Source organism: Schistocerca cancellata, chromosome 7 (assembly GCF_023864275.1).
Source record: "Schistocerca cancellata isolate TAMUIC-IGC-003103 chromosome 7, iqSchCanc2.1, whole genome shotgun sequence".
In the NCBI taxonomy this organism is placed as follows: Eukaryota; Metazoa; Arthropoda; class Insecta; order Orthoptera; family Acrididae; genus Schistocerca; species Schistocerca cancellata.
Genome location: NC_064632.1, coordinates 111264481 through 111282694, shown reverse-complemented (window position 1 = coordinate 111282694; position 18214 = coordinate 111264481). Strand labels below are relative to the sequence as shown.

Here is an 18214-nt window from a genome sequence, read left to right as displayed (position 1 = left end):
GCATCAAAATGACAACTCAAAAGAAAGAAAAACAAAATGGAACTACATGGATAAAATGATGGTTGTTCAGAGAAAGAGATAATGTCAAACATCAATTTTCCACCTATTACTGAAATTAAAACAACATGGAATGTACTAAAAGAAATTGAATTGTTCAAACAGCTACCCATGAGCAAATAGGCAAATGTAAACCTGGTTGCCCAAAAACAGGTCATCAGATACGGTTGCAGATAGGAGATGTTAAAAACAAAATTAGAGTGAAGACAGAATAGTATCACATGTTTCTTACTTCAAAAACATCTGCAAACATGAACACCAATTTTGATGCTAGGCATGATGCAGAGTAGGCAGGTGCAGTAGCAATTCAGCACATTACAGCAAGATCTGTGAAAGACTTAATGTGCCAGATGACGAGTGTGTTATCTATAACCTAACAAAGGAGTGGCTTAGGCATACTGCAGACAGAGAGAAATTCTGGGCATCATTGAAAGAGGAGGCAAACTTATCACTGACTGAATGAAGGCAGGAGAGAGCTGGCAGCAGTACTTCAAAGCAGTCCCCAATGAAGAGTTCTCACATATCTCAGTAAAACAATTGACACCTATTCCAGGTATATCATATCGATCACCAAGTCAGAAGTTCTAGAAGCCACAGGGAAAATGAAACTTGGGAAGGTGATTCGGCCAGATGATTTTCTAGCAAAGCTGTGGAAATAAAGCACTGGGAGGCAGCTGAATGGCCAACAGATTTCCCCAACGATGTCATCGAAGAGAAGAAGGTGCCAATTGGGTGGAGTTTGACCAGTTCAGTCCCAGTTTGGGAACAGAAGGGTAGTCTGGCTAAATGTTCCAACTACTGACCTGTACACTTCCTATCGAATACAATCAAGATCTTGGAGCCCATCATAGACAGCAAGATATGCAAGGTTGTCAGTGGCTTTATTGAAGGCTGTGGGACACTGATACTATATGTGTAACTTGCTTGCTTATTGAGAAACATTGTGAGAATCTAAACATCTTTACTTACCTGGACATTTTAAAGTCTTTTGACCAAGTACCAGGGGATGTCATATGATTTGTCCTCTGAGAACAAGAAGTACTGGAAGAACTAACTGAATGGGTTCAGCTGCTGTACCATAACCCTAAAGGTTGACAACTTTGTGCTGCTGGGTATCAAATGACTCTCCTGTTTCTGTGGGTGTCTATCAGGGAGCTGCTCTTGCACCCACTATTGTTCATCATAATAATGGACATGATCAACAGAGATCTTCAGAAATTAGCACATTGGACCCTTCTGTATGTTGATGATGTTTTGCTGGCTACTGAAGAAAAAAATTACTTTCAACGACAAGTTCAAGCATGTAAGAACCACCTTGAACACTCTGGACTATGCCCCAATATACAGAATTACTGGAATTCACCCACTGGAAATTGGTACTGACAAGCTATTCAGTCTCTTTATAATTTTGTTCTTGGGTAATTTATTATTTTTGTGAAGTAACTAACTTTTTCTACATCTTCATGAGACATTGTGACACAGTCTCTGGTACTTGCAGATAACTGAAACAGCTCTTCAGCAATTTATTTCTTCAAAAATTTCAAATTTCTATCAGTGCAGCTTAAATACACAAGTAAAGCATTAATAGTCCCTATTTTGATATTAAAGTTGCTGTTCATTTGATTGTGGTAGTTTTCATTTGCAATTAACAGCCAGTGACCTGATGCAGTAAAAAACAATGAAAGTTGTACAAAATTGTTAGACTTTCATGGCCACTTGTTTACATATTGCATTTTGACTTCTGTCTCAGTTTCTTCTGCAAACATTTGTTTGACGATTGTCCTGTTGCCACATTAGCACAAGTGGCTGGCATTGTCAAAGTTTCATGCTTCATTGCAGTTCACCACCAGCAATGGAGGGTGAAGCTTTGACTGTCAGCCATTTGTGCTGGTGAGGTGTCAGAAAAACGATGGAACAAATTTCAGCCAAAGAAACTGAAACAGAAGTCAATAAACAATATTTCAATGAAAATTATGTTTGAGTCGTCTATCAGATTGTAAATAATGTTTATTTTATGATAGTATACAAGTGCTAGCAGCATTGAAACTATTTGTCATGTGTTCATGTCAGATCAAAGTTGTAGTAGCATTATCTAGGATTGAAGAAGTATATTGATAGAATATACTTTTTTTTTGTTAGATCCAATCAATTAGGTCTCCATTTTTTTATTGACTCCATTGAACTGATCATACTCTTTTGTTCCCAACAGTGTGTGCTCATTTATACCAGCCCTAAGCAGTCTGTTGCTGCCTCGTATTAACCCCATGGTACTAATAGCATCTACAGGAGCATTGCTCATATTTTTCACTGACCTGTTAATAGAAATGAGGTAAGATTCAACTGTATTCATTTTTTAAAATCCTTATATTTTTTGTATTTGTGATGTTCTATTTAGACCGTTTGAGACAAGATTATCGACTCTGACTTAGAGTACAAAATAACCTTAATATTCTGCAGTATCACTGTTGGTTTAATCTGATGTGTATACCCAGACTGGATCAAAGCAAATTCTGCACTATTTTAGGTTCCATTGTGTTTTTCTTGCTGATACAGTGTAAACTGCTCAAAAAATATTTTGCACCATCTGTTTATCTGTGACTAAGTGTGGGCTTAGGTTGAAGGTGGAATAATACCTAAGCTTAGTGAAAGCAAACACCTTCCAACAGCTATGAGCCCATTTCCCACACCAGTAAAGTTCCAAGGTGATAGAACAAATGGTCACTGGACAGCTGGTGTGATAGTTTGAGTCACAGGAACTACTAACAAATATCCCAAGTTGCTTTCATATGCATCACTCCCTGGTTGACATTCTCATTACCATGTTGATTCATATTGTGCATAAGTATGGGACTCTGGCTGTAGTCTTTTATTTGTAAAAGGACTATTACACTGGTGGGGGATTGGAATTTTCTTTATAGTGCATAGATGGGGCTTTTGAGGTCACCTGCCCCACTTTATTAGGGAACTTTTAAAAGGCTGGATTTGTAATGTAGGTTTCATGCTATATTTCTTGGCTGCTAGGTGCACAGAAGGCATGGTAGGGTGGGAACAATGGTAGTGATGGGGGGGGGGGGGGGGGGTTCTCTTGAGGACAGCTCAACGCGGTAGAGAAGATGTAGTTCTACAGCCTAAGCCTTTGCTTAAATGCCTTCCTTGTAGAAGTTGTAAGTTACTGCTAGCAAGTCTGCAAAAGATCATATTAACATACTATGCCCATATGACAAATAATTTGACAAGTCAACCATTTATTATTAAAAACACAATGGGTACAGGATTACCCTGAAATTGGATCAGAGAGAGCATTTTATTTTCGCCTGTCTTGTGCACCTTTTTTTCTTTATCTTGTTGCCATGTTAAAATTAGCTTCTTTTCTCTAAATACAGCGGTGTTTACACAATTTCACCTCACTAACATGCTAATGCAGCCGCAATTGCAACAGAATTGTGAAAGAGTCTTCTATTAATCAAACAACTGAGGACAAGTGCAGCTTAGCTATGTGGTAAAATACACTCCGCATTACACACTATCGTTTGCCAAAAACTGATTTTGGTTACTCAAACAATTTATGAGATTTGAAAGATAATATGAATATTTCACTTCTACTCTCATTTGTGCAGAAGTGAGTCCACTACATATAATCCATTTTCTCAAGGTTGACAATAGATATCAACCTTGTCTCAAGTTTAAAGAGAAACTCAGTATTTTAGGTCCATTTCATACACAAAAACTAGCATGCACCAGACACAAGTTCAAACTCAGAGGGACCCCAATTTTTCATTGCAAAGTATTTGAATTAAGCACAGTACATTACTAATTATAGAAATATCACAATAACTATGGCAGGTAGTAATATGATAAGCAGTTCATCATGAAGCTGACAAATGAGGCTATATGATGTGTGAGATTCAGGTTTTTGAGTGAATAGTTTGAGAAAGGTTGCAGTCAACTGGTGTGCACATGCCGCATTGTAGGCGAGATGGGCAGAGAATGTTTTGTTCATTAACAAAGCTCACATCTGTGTAGGCAATAGGCAAGTGTGGTGGCTGCCCCTTTGGAACAGAGACGTGGATTCGCTCAGCACTGAGATTGAGAATGCTTTCTGTGCACTGGTCAAGGAATCCTGCACGAGCTTTTCACATAGATTTGTCTATTGCAGCTCTTGGTGGACCTGTGAAGTCAAATGGCAACGTCAGCACTGTATCGACGATCTCTGTTCATGGAATATGGGCAAAGACTTTTCCTATTCTACTGAAAAAATTATGTTTATGAATTTATGTCTGCAGAAGGAATTTCTGCCACCATCCTTACATCTTCATCGTGCTTCTCTACGTTCCTCAAAACCAAGAAATTCTTGAAGTTAATGCTCAGTAGATAACTATGCTGGTCTCCCATGTATCCTCCTTGGCAGGTCATTGTGTCAGTTCTCTGAAAGCTCTACTTGTTCTAAGAGGCACCTGATGGGGAGAAAACCAGACAGTCCGTCTTTGTTTGCATCAATCCTTGATGCGATTGAAACTGAACTATGAACATATCTTGTGTTCATCTGCATGACCATCCACCTTACATTATCTTAACATGATTTATCACTGCAGAATCTTTTTGGCCAAACGAGATCTCTGTGGCCAATTAGCAGACAGTTTTTTTTTTTTTTTTTTTTTTTTTTTTTACTCCGCACTGTATTTACAGATACAGTCGTTCACCTCTGGTTTTAAATTAAATGATGGCTGCAACATCAGGAACAAGATGTTTCCTTAAACTTTCTTGCTTGCAATTGGTAAATTAACACATTGTTACATGCATGGGGAAAAATTCTTTTCCAAACGAAACAGTGAAAATGCCACAAACTTCGTTTGTGACATTAGTAAGTTAAATTCCAATGATGGTCTACAATTCCAATGATGGCTTTGTAAGCCAAAAACTGGATAACCTGAATAAATTAAGCCTGTTGAACAGAAACAGTATTGTGCTTTTCATTTAGGTGATTATCTTGTGGCAACACTGTTCTCATGTTGTATGTAGTTTATGATCACTATTTCATAGTAGAAATTCATCTTTGTTCAGACAAGAACATAAATAACATAAATAAAGACCATTTTAAGGAACTTGGAGAAACAGCCAGAGAATATTTGCCTGCTCTCTCCAGTCATAAAAACTGGATTCACTATCTCTTGGAAGAGAGAATAGTGTTTCAATCCACATTAAATATAAATTTATACAAGTAGCTTGTGGAAATTTCTAGTGACTTTGTGCTACAGATACGTTAGTCGTTGTCACCAATAAGTTTCTGGTCAATCTTAAAGGCGAAGTTCCCACTGCTACCAAATAAAACCATAAAAACTTTGTTACCTGTCTCCATCAACATATTTGTACAAAAAGGCCTTTTCTTCCTACACTTATATAAAATATAAATGCAGAAACAAACTTCGTGCTGAAAGTAATAGAAGAGCTCGTCAACTTCGGTGGTTCCTGACATTAAAGTTGTATGCCTTGCAAAGCAGGTGCATCCTTCTCACTGAATTCCAAGAAAGGTTTCAACAAGTTAATTCCAAAGAAAAGTGTAAAATACTTGAATGTTGCAAAGTAGGTCTATCCATTGAGGAAAAGTCTTTATCTGTTCTTTTGATGTAATACAACTGAAATGTAAACCCTTTGGGCTATTAAACCATTTGCTTATAATTGAGATTTTCCCATCTTACAGCAAGCATGACTTTTTTATAAGTTGTAAGTTTGCAAATAACAGGTTCCTGTGAAAAGAGGTTAGATGGCATTGCTCATACATACGAGGGGAGACCCAAAAGTAACCAGAATCGTAATGCTGCACGTCGTGTACTTTTAGTAGCAGGTTGCACCACCAGAGGGTTGTAGTAGCAGCTCTGCTGAGTCATTCTGCTGCATGGCGTCACCCAACAGTGAGAAGTGTGGTTTCTTTGGCAGTTCTTTGAGTGCGCGTACAGTGCAGACGTGACACGAGGAAATGGCTAGTGCTTACGAACAACGAGCGGAAGTGAAGTTTCGTTTCTTGCTTGGCAAGAACGCAGCAGAAACTGTTGTGATGATTCAGACAACCTACAAAGACCATGCTCTTAGTAAAACACAAGTGTACGAGTGGTTTTCTCGGTTTAAAAAGGGAGAAATGGTGGTTGAAGATCAGCCCCATTCCAGTTGACCTTCAACTGCTCGAAGCGAAGAAAACATCGACAAAATCTGTGATCTCATCAGTGAAGATCAATGCAGGACAATCAACCAACTCGAGAACACGTCCGGGTTGTCCTGGAGCTGAATTCAGCGCATCTTGACCATTGATTTGGGGATGCGAAGAGTGGCAGCAGCAAAATTTGTGCCGAAGCTTCTTACCGGAGATCAAAGGGACCATCGCGTTCAAGCCTGTCTTGAAATGAAGGATGCGTTCAAAGATGATCCACATTTTTTCAACAAAATCATTACAGGTGATGAGTCATTGTGCTATGGGTACAATCCAGAAAGTAAACAACAGTCATCACAATGGAAGTCACCTGGCTCACCTCGACCAAAAAAAGCTCGTCAAGTGAAAATGAATGTGAAAACGATGTTGATCTGTTTTTTTGAAATCAAAAGGATCGTACACTCTGAATTTGTCCCTGAAAACCAGACAATAAACCAACAATTCTATTTGGAGGTTATGAAACGGCTTCTCAGAAGTTTGTTACGAAAACGTCTGGCTTTGTGGGATTCTGGCATGTGGTTCCTGCATCATGGCAACACTCCCGTGCACACGGCTCTCAGCGTTCGCCAGTTTTTGGCCTCAACGAAGACGACTACCTTGACCCATGCGCCCTATTTGCCGGTTTTAGCACCCTCGGACTTCTTCCTATTCCCGAGGATGAAAAGAGACTTGAGAGGGAAGCGTTTTACAAATGTGGAAGACGTAAAATGCAATGTCATGAGAGTGCTAGCAGGTATCAAAGAGAACGAATTTAAAAGGTGCTTCGAACACTGGAATGAACATTTGGACAAGTGCATTAATGCTAATGGAGAATACTTCGAAGGAGATTAAGGTTGTATTTGAAAACAATAAAGTATATGCTTTCTAGAGAGAAATTCCGGCTATTTTTGGGTCTCCCCTTGTATGTGCAACAATATCAATGTGACATCACAGTTGTATGATACAGCCACAAAATTATCTGTTGGATGCAAATATATTTGTTAAAATTAAAAACTGAGGAAGTGAAAGAACACAAACAGCAAACTAGAAATTAATATGAAGTTTATTGAAAACTTTCTTGCTTCAAGTAAATAAAGTAATGTTTCTCTGCTCATATCACTACAATGGCCTTCTAGATGAATTTATTCCTGAAATGAGCTATTAATGAGTTTAGAGATTTATGATAGTGAAAACTGGATGTGGCGGAAATATATGTGAAACTTAGAATGGTGTTGTAATGCACCATAATCAGGTCATTCAGATTTTCTGTAGACATTCCATTATGTTTGTCGGCAATGAGAAGCCCAGCTCTACTAAATACCCTCTTGCTAGAGGCAGGTATACATAGATCTTATGAGACTATATGGTTCGACAGACCTTTTTGAGTCTCAAAGATCTATATGTACAATGTTGGAGCGGGGGAGAGTACATCTGGAAAGATGACATCAGTTTTGATCCAGTGATGGCGTATGTCACTTCACGATAGTAGATGTACTAATAATGTTTGCAATGTCATGGGCCAAAAGATAGTCTAGTGGCATAGCTACCAGATAGCTATCCGTGTCTACCCTTTAACAGGGGATGCTGACTGGAAGAAGTCTCAGCACGCTGCAGACATGTGAAGCAAGCAAGCAAGCAATCACGCCATGGGGACACAATCGTGCTTCCTACGGCCAACTGAGTGAGTTTGAAAAATATCAAATTGTGGCCTTCCAAGTGGTGGGATGATCCTTTTGGAGCATTGCCACACAAGTTAGATGTGCTGCGTGAGCTGTGCAATGATGCTGGTATTAGTGGCCATTTGAACATTCTCACACCTGTAGATGTGGCTCTGGATGTCCGCAAACTAGAGACTCCTGGTAGGATTGTCATATTGTAATGGCAGCAGTTGCAGATCATACAGCTACCACAACACAGATAAAAGAGCTTGTGAGCCCAGACATATCAACATGAGCCCCGTCTTCCATTCACGCCTCAGCATTGAGATGTACACCTTGACTGACACTGACAGAGCATCACTTGGAAGATTTAATGGTGCACCATGGTTTACAGCAATGAAGACAGAGTCTTCCTGCATGCAAGTGTTGGTTGTTTGCATGTATGACATAGATCTGGTGAGTGCTGCCTTGTAGACTGCATGATCTGGTGAGTGCTGCCTTGTAGACTGCATTCATTCTAGACACGGCTAGCACACTGGACTCGCATTCGGGAGGACGACGGTTCAATCCCGTGTCCAGCCATCTTGATTTAGGTTTTTCGTGATTTCCCTAAATTGCTCCAGGCAAATGCCGGGATGGTTCCTTTGAAAGGGCACGGCTGACTTCCTTCCCCGTCTTCCCCTAATCTGATGAGACCAATGACCTTGCTGTATGGTCTCTTCCCCCAAACAACCCAACCCATTCTAGACACTGACGGCATCCCAGGCTTCATGGTCTGGGGTGTGATTAGCTGTAAATTTCGTTCACCATTTTTGTTTCTGGAGGGTACTGGTGGGTGCTGTCTTGTAGACTGCTTTCATTCTAGACACACTGACTGCATCGCTGGCCTTATGGTCTGGGGTGCGATTAGTGTAACTTTCGTTCACCATTTTTGTTTCTGGAGGGTACACTAACCAGCACTTGCTATATGCAGACTGTTGTTAGACCCGTTCTTTTGCCATTCCTGCAACAGGATGGTGATGTGTTGTTCCAGTAGGATAATGCTCACCCACACACTGCCCATGAAACTCAATGTGCATTGCAAGAAGTGCTGCAGCAACATCCCTGGCCAGTATGATCCCAAGACTTGTCTCTAGTCAAGCCAACACTGCTTGGCAGACCCAGGCCCAAAAGATCTTATCTTCAGTGATTTGACAGGAAATGGTATTACCACTGTGGCAAGATTGGTGGCTAGATCTTTAAAAGGGTGTCCTTTTTTTCCCCTGGCAGTGTAATATGTGAGATCAGTTCATAAAATTCTGGAACTTTGTCCACGAATTTTTTCTGCACTTACTTTTAAATTATTGTGCATAGTCTCCTTTGCAATACTCTCCTCCACAGTTGATACACCACTCCCAATGCTGTTTGCACTTCAAGAAGGCAGTGTGGTATGCCTCTTGATGGATAGCATGAAGTGCTGTCTGTGAATTTTCTTTGTTGTTGTTGTTGTTGTTGTTGTTGTTGTGGTCTTCAGTCCTGAGAATGGTTTGATGCAGTTCTCCATGCTACTCTATCCTGTGCAAGCTTCTTCATCTCCCAGTACCTACTGCAGCCTACATCCTTCTGAATCTGCTTAGTGTATTTATCTCTTGGTCTCCCTCTTCGATTTTTACCCTCCACGCTGCCCTCCAATACTAAATTGGTGATCCCTCGATGTCTTAGAACATGTCCTACCAACCGATCCCTTCTTCTAGTCAAGTTGTGCCACAAGTTCCTCTTCTCCCCAATTCTATTCAATACCTCCTCATTAGTTATTTGATCTACCCATCTAGTCTTAAGCATTCTTCTGTAGCACCACATTTCAAAAGCTTCTATTCACTTCTTGTCTAAACTATTTATCGTCCATGTTTCACTTCCATACATGGCTACACTCCATACAAATACTTTCAGATACAACTTCCTGACACTTAAATCAATACTCGATGTTAACAAATTTCTCTTCTTCAGAAACACTTTCCTTGCCATTGTCTACATTTTATATCCTCTCTACTTCGACCATAATCAGTTATTTTGCTCCCCAAATAGCAGAACTCCTTTACCACTTTAAGCCTCTCATTTCCTAATCTAATTCCGTCAGCATCACCCGACTTAATTTGACTACATTCCATTATCCTCGTTTTGCTTTTGTTGATGTTCATCTTATACCCTCTTTTCAAGACACTGTCCATTGCGTTCAACTGCTCTTCCAAGTCCTATGCTGTCTCTGACAGAATTACAATGTCATCAGCGAACCTCAAAGTTTTTATTTCTTCTCCATGAAATTTAATACCTGCTCCGAACTTTTCTTTTGTTTCCTTTACTGCTTGCTCAATATACAGATTGAATAGCATCGGGGAGAGGCTACAATCCTGTCTCACTCCCTTCCCAACCACTGCTTCCCTTTCATGTCCCTCGACTGTTACAACTGCCATCTGGTTTCTGTACAAATTGTAAATAGCCTTTCGCTCCCTGTATTTTACCCCTGCCACCTTCAGAATTTGAAAGAGAGTATTCCAGTCAACATTGTCAAAAGCTTTCTCTAAGTCTACAAATGCTAGAAACGTAGGTTTGCCTTTCCTTAATCTAGCTTCTAAGATAAGTCGTAGGGTCAGTATTGCCTCAAGTGTTCCAACATTTCTACGGAATCCAAACTGATCATCCCTAAGGTCGGCTTCTACCAGTTTTTCCATTCGTCTGTAAAGAATTCGCGTTAGTATTTTGCAGCTGTGACTTATTAAACTGATAGTTCGGTAATTTTCACATCTGTTAACGCCTGCTTTCTTGGGGATTGGAATTATTATATTCTTCTTGAAGTCTGAGGGAATTTTGCCTGTCTCATGCATCTTGCTCACTAGATGGTAGAGTTTTGTCAGGACCGGCTCTCCCAAGGTTGTCAGTAGCTCTAATGGAATGTTGTCTACTCCCGGGGCCTTGTTTTGACTTAGGTCTTTCAGTGCTCTGTCAAACTCTTCACGCAGTATCATATCTACCATTTCATCTTTATCTACCTCCTCTTCAATTTCTGTAATATTGTCCTCAAGTACATCACCCTTGTATAGACCCTCTAATACTCCTTCCACCTTTCTGCTTTCCCTTCTTTGCTTAGAACTGAGTTTCCATCTGAGCTCTTAATATTCATGCGAGTGGTTCTCTTTTCTCCAAAGGTCTCTTTAATTTTCCTGTAGGCAGTATCTATCTTACCCCTCATGAGATAAGTCTCTACATCCTTACATTTGTCATCTAGCCATCCCTGCTTAGACATTTTGCACTTCCTGTCAATCTCATTTTTGAGACGTTTGTATTAATTTTTGCCTGCTTCACTTTCTGCATTTTTGTATTTTCTCCTTTCATCAGTTAAATTCAGTATCTCTTCCGTTACCCAAGTATTTCTACCAGCCCTCGTCTTTTTACCTACTTGATCCTCTGCTGCCTTCACTACTTCGTCCCTCAAAGCTACCCATTGTTCTTCTACTGTATTTCTTTCCCCCATACCTGTCAATTGTTCCCTTATGCTCTCCCTGAAATTCTGTACAACCTCTGGTTTAGTCAGTTTATCCAAATCCCATCTCCTTAAATTCCCACCTTTTTGCAGTTTTTTCAGTTTTAATCTACAGTTCATAACCAATAGATTGTGATCAGAGTCGACATCTGCCCCTGGAAATGTCTTACAATTTAAAATCTGGTTCCTATATCTCTGTCTTACCATTATATAATCTATCTGAAACCGTCTAGTATCTCCAGGCTTCTTCCATGTATACAACCTTCTTTTATGATTCTTGAACCAAGTGTTAGCTATGATTAAGTTATGCTCTGTGCAAAATTCTACCAGGCAGCTTCCTCTTTCATTTCTTAGCCCCAATCCATATTCACCCACTACGTTTCCTTCTCTTCCTTTTCCTACTGTCGAATTCCAGTCACCCATGACTATTAAATGTTCGTCTCCCTTCACTACCTGAATAATTTCTTTTATCTCATCATACATTTCATCAATTTCTTCATCATCTGCAGGGCTAGTTGGCATATAAACGTGTACTACTGTAGTAGGCGTGGGCTTCGTGTCTATCTTGGCCACAATAATGTGTTCATTATGCTGTTTGTAGTAGATTATCCGCTCTCCTATTTTTCTGTTCATTATTAAACCTACTCCTGCATTACCCCTATTTGATTTTGTATTTATAACCCTGTATTCACCTGACCAATAGTCTTGTTCCTGCTGCCACCGAACTTCACTAATTCCCACTATATCTAACTTTAACCTATCTATTTCCCTTTTTAAATTTTTTAACCTACCTGCCCGATTAAGGGATCTGACATTCCACAATCTGATCCATAGAACGCCAGTTTTCTTTCTCCTGATAACAACATGCTCTTGAGTAGTCCCCACCCGGAGATCCGAATGGGGGACTATTTTACCTCCGAAATATTTTACCCAATAGGACGCCATCATCATTTAATCATACAGTAGAGCTGCATGCCCTCGGGAAAAATTACGGCTGTAGTTTCCCCTTGCTTTTAGCCGTTTCTCAGTACCACAACAGCAAGGCCGTTTTGGTTACTGTTACAGGGCCAGATCAGTCAATCATCCAGACTGTTGCCCCTGCAACTACTGAAAAGGCTGCTGCCCCTCTTCAGGAACCACACGTTTGTCTGGCCTCTCAACAGATACCCCTCCGTTGTGGTTGCACCTACGGTACGGCTATCTGTATTGTTGAGGCACGCAAGCCTTCCCACCAACGGCAAGGTCCATGGTTCATCTCATCTAAAAGTCTGCATGGGCCAGGTCTGTAGAGTGTGGAGGATGAAGCAGCACAATGATTTCACAGATGGCCTTTCTGGTCTTGACTCTTGAGCCTTGGGATGAACTTGACAGCAACACAATGCATTCCAAGATACTGTGTAAGGATTTCATGACATGATCCAATTGAAATATTATATTCTTCTGCAATCTCTCGGACAGTCACTCTTCAATTGCCCCGCACAATTTCGTTGACATTCCTGACATGAGTGTCATCAATAGATGTCTAAGGGCGTCCTGAACGAGGGTCATCTTTAACTTCCTTCCAGCCATTTTTAAACCATGTGAACCATTTTTAATACTGAGTGCGGCTTAAGCACTCATCACTGTCAGCTTCCTGCATCATTTGGTGTGTGTCTGTAAAGGATTTCTTGAGTTTCACGCAAATCTTGATGCAGACATATTGTTCCTCTAACTGTGCTATCTCAGAATTCACAAAATGTGCAACACAACATTCTATTCAGTACAGCACTGAACAGTCACTAACATGCATACAACATGAAACTTCCAGCAGTTACTCATTAAATACAGATGTGTGCAGGGGTGCCAACCTTATTTCGCTCCAACACAGCAATGGCGCAAAATTATGAATGTTCCGGAATTTTTTGAACAGCTCTGCTGCAGACTGAAGCAATGAATGAAAATTGGTACCAAGGCCAGGCTTCGAAACCAAGTCTTGTGCTTGCTGGGCAGATGCACTAACCACTATGCCATTCTGGCACAGTGGCCTTTCACAATTGCACGGACGACACTATCATGCCTCCGTCCACATTCCAAATTCCCATTGATGCCTTAGCCTATTGCTATACCCCTAAACTTGAACAGCATTGCAGAGGCTCTCCAACTGTATTGGAGTAGAACCTTGGCATCAAATGAAATGGTGGACCACGCTTGAAACCCAGGTGCAGATGCTTTGATCAAATGAAACTATATTGTTAAAGAGACCTTTTCAAATTTCAAACATTTGTATGCAGGCTGAAGTGATAAATGAAAATTTGTACCAAGGCTGGGATTCAAACCACGCCTCCAGATGGTAGTGGTAAGTACAAGTGCCTAGTGAGCAGGAGACCTGGGTTCAAATCCCGGCCTTGGTACAAATTTTTATTTGTCACTTAGTCTGCATATATGCAGCATAGATATAGGAGCAACTACAGTATTGGAACACTGTCAGCTTTTGTAGTCTTCGTAGCCTCTTGAATACTTTCAGAAACTGTATTAATTTGACCTTCAGGCTCTGCCGGATACCTGAAGGAGCCACGAGCATTGTGCCTCATGCACTCTGTTCCCAGTAAAGTTGAACTTCACTAACCAAGATGCAGTCAAGAAAATGGAGGAATCAACCCCAGGCAGATAAATCTGCCGGAAAGCATGGCTCTATTTAAGACATTGATGGTCAGTCACAACCTGCTCTTCAATGGCAGCCCTCCTGAGATCATGCAGTTTGTTAAGAGTATTCCAACAATGATACACCCCAAGTTTTAGTGGGTCCCATGCATGCTCAACCAGGTTCATATCAGAATATACTGGTGGCCATGCCATTTGGTTAATACCTGCTACTCAGAGGAGGCATTCATGAGATAGGTACAGTGTGCGCATGCATTGTGGTCTTTAAAGACAAACCCACCGCTGAAATGATGATCGCAGAACAGGAGAATAAACTTGAGGACCCTTAACTAATAGTCTACAATCCACAAATTATCCTTTATATCAATGAGAAGCATTCAAAATCTGTACGTGGTACTGGCCCAAAACACAACTGACCCACCTGCATACTGAATCCTGTGAGCCTGTTTGCTTGAAACATGCATGATACTCCCAATCTCCTTGCTGTTCTGCAACAATCAGACATCAGAAAATCTTGCATCCCATGGTGAAAAGAACCTAACACTATTGATCCAGGTTCCATTACAAGTGTTCCCTTGCCTACCTTCTCTGTAAACCATGGTATCAGGGGCTTATACCATTGTTTGTGATGGATGCCTGGATGCCAAAGTGATTGTATAGAGATGGTTGTATACTGTCAGGGTCAACAAAGCATTTCCAGTTTCCTCCAAAAAAGGCAGTGCACAGCTATGTTGCATTCACGTACAGTTCCTATGAGTCGTAATTTGTAGTTACTGTTTGAATGACGTTAGTGTGGTGTACATGCTGTGGTGCCCCATCTTGGGTCCAATGTTACCTGTCTGCTACCAGTAGGTAGCAGTACTAGTAAGTTCTGCTAGAGTATTGGTTATTCTCCAAATTTTACTATCTGTTTATATAGTGTTAAACCAGATATCACAAGAGACAAATTTGGGACTATGCTGTTGAATGTGCACATAATATTCCACTTTGAAAATTTATTTCATTGACACCAGGTGCCACCTAAAGCATTTGTGTAATAGTGTATATTGCAAAAACAAAACTGCAGGTATCTATCTGCTGAAACACCAGAGAAAAACTCTCCCCCCCCCCCCACCCCCCCCCCCCCACCCCCCCCAGCTATCGTGACAGATATGGCACTTGTACTCCTTATATTATTTGTATTCCACACAAGACTTTTCATTATTGTATTTACATCTTTTTAAGAAAATTCGTGTCAGTATTGCCTTAGGTGTTTCTACATTTCTCTGGAACTCAAATTTATCTTCCTGAAAATCAGCTTCTGTTACTCTTTCACTCTTCTGCAGATAATCTTTGTTTTACAATCACAACACGTTAAACTGATGGCTCAATAATACTCTCACCTTTCAGCTTTGGTATTCGGATTAATACTTTCTTTTTGAGGGAAGTCTGGGGGTAGTGTGCCAGTCTCCCACATCCTATGTATCAGATGAAACAATTTTGTTATGGCTGATTCTCCAAAGAACTTTAATAATTCTGAGCGAATTTTATGTACTCCAAGTGTATATTTCTATTTTAACTTACTAGGTCTTTCGTTACTCTGTCAATTTCTTCTCACAGTGTCACATTGTAACATTACGAGTCAAGATAGCTGTAACGGAAATTGAATAGCGGAAAGTTATCATTAAAAACGCACGCCGCGCGATTTAATTGAATAGCGTAAAGTTATCATTAAAAACGCACGCCGCGCGATTTGTGACGATTTGGTTGGTCATAATAGTAGTGACATGCTTTCGAATACAATTAAAATATAATGGCGATACCTGTTTAGTGTTATTGGAAATAATATGTAGTAAATTAATGAGTAAGGTAGCCGATCCTATAAGAAGAGGTAAAATTGGGCATATTAAGGTGTTTTGCTTTATATCGACTAAGCCGATGATACGGCGTCTTTTTTTTTTCGTTTACTCTTAGAAAAAAATAAGTAACGAAGTGCTAATTGTGCGTTGTGAAGAATATAGGGGCGAATTTTAAATAGCTACAGTGTATAATCAGACTAACAAATGGACATTCAGTTACGCGAAATAGCGGACAGCGAAGTGTGGTCATTAAATTGAGTACACCTACAGGGCGGTCAATTTCGGGATAAGTCTATTCGCATCTCACGAGGGACGCGGTATTGAGACCGTTTTTTTTTTTTTTTTTTTTTTTTTTTTTTTTTTTTTTTTTTTTTTTTTTTTTTTCCCCCCCCGCGGAGAGCGGGCTTCAATTTATAAAAAGGAGAAAAGCTGTATCATTATCATTGACTGTTGGTGTTAAGCAACGAAAACTGTTCATCAAAGGGTTTCGGTGAATGAGTGGTGAATGCGAAATGAAACTGTGAACGAAGTTATGTTAAATAAAGCAGAAGAGACAAGACTGTTTGGTCGTATCTGTTATTATTCCATCAACCGTAACATTTCTTCTCGTTGTACGAAGCCTTTATAGACAATCGTTATGACAATTTGCTTTGAAGGGATCTCGTTACGAGTTAAGTTTTGGGGACCTGGTCAACAGGGGATAGTTCGTAGATCTTAGCTACTGCAGCTATTCTGGAATCAGGTGCTACCGTGACCGTTGTGTGTTGTCAATGGCTTAAGGTCATCATATCTCATGCTCTAAGATCGACGCGCCTTTCCTCTTGGTATAACGGTGTCTCACGGTAACAACGACAACGCCAACGGCGAAGGAAGATACGGTAGAACATCACACATCTCATTTCCATCCATTGCCTCTTCCCTTTCCATAATATCGTCTTTTAAGTTTGTTTTCTTAATGTAGTACACCTTCTATATATTCCTTCCACCTTTTAGCCTTCCCTTCTTTGCTTAGTACTATGTTGCTATCTAAGCTACTGATGGTCATACAGCTGCTTCTCTTTTTTCCAAAAAATTTCCTGTAAGTGGTATCTCACTTTTCTGTAGACACCCATGCCTCTACAGCTTCTCATATAATCATTCTTGTTTTCTCACTTTGCATTTTCTGTTAATCTCTTGTTTTGGGTGTCCACATTCTGTTCTATCCACTTAATTTTTAAGTTTTCTCCTTTCATCAATTAAATTTAAGGTCTTACGTAATATCCAAGGTTTTCTAGTGGGCCTTGTCATTCTGCATAGTTTTTTGTTTGCTTCCTTCACTGTTTCATGTCTCAAAGCTAACTATCATTACCATCAAATGCATTAATCACATAAAAAGGCAACTACACACTTGCATCTGATTGGGTGCATGACCCATAGATGTGTGTCACAGCACAGCTATGTGACTAGCATTAAAGCTGCAGGTTTCTCCCCCATTTTAAGCACATGTTCTACCCACTCCCACAACACACACACACACACACACACACACACACACACACACACACACACACACAAAAGCTGTCATTCCATAGACTCACACGGAGATCAGTCTCACTGTATTAAAAGTATAATGCAGAATTTATTACTGACATATATTTTCTTACTTCATTTATTTTTTAGGGTGATTTTAATATAAAATACATTTGGCAGCATTATTGTGCTTAAATCTGCTTTCAGTGTAACACATTTTCTGCTTTTCGTAGGAACTATCATATGGCAGACACATTTGCTGCCATACTAATATCAGTCATGATGTGTGCAACTATTTTGCCTATGAGTGTCTATACTGGGAAAGTGCTTTTGCAGGTAAGTTTTATCATATTACATATTTTGGTTTCTGTTTGAAGTATCAGTAGCTAGAACTCAACAGTAAATCTGAAGTATATGCTGCATGACAGAACAATATTTGGAGATTATTAAAATGGTTAAAGACTTAATTCTTCTGTGTATTATTTGTGCCAATAAGTTTATGCAGCAATGTTAGATCTGTGTGCAAATGTGAAAGTATTATATTATTTAATGAGCGTTTGGTACAAGATGAATCAAATGTGATCGTACCTCAGACTGTGCTATGTAACTGGATAGTACCTCACTGAAATGTTTGCAAAGAATCTGTGATATTCTTATGTCCTTCCCCCTCCCTGCCCCATGCATCCACCTTATCCCACCACGCATGCAGATTGCAGCTCCTGTTGGACATGGTAGCAGCCTGCAGTCCGGCCACAGCAGCCAGTGACAGTGGTCATACGTGTGCGAGTTGTGCTTGTGTGAATGTGTGTGTGTT

At 40.1% G+C, this 18214-nt stretch overlaps 1 protein-coding gene across 1 annotated transcript in view; it reads left to right on the top strand.

Annotated features, from left to right (window-relative positions):
- Positions 1–18214, top strand: part of LOC126092325 (zinc transporter 6-A-like) — a 121645-nt gene that overhangs the window by 79890 nt on the left and 23541 nt on the right. Inside the window, exons 6-7 of the mRNA XM_049907861.1 lie at positions 2267–2386; positions 17634–17736. Of these exons, the coding sequence (XP_049763818.1) occupies positions 2267–2386; positions 17634–17736 (223 nt within the window). The remainder of the gene's footprint in view (positions 1–2266; positions 2387–17633; positions 17737–18214) is intronic.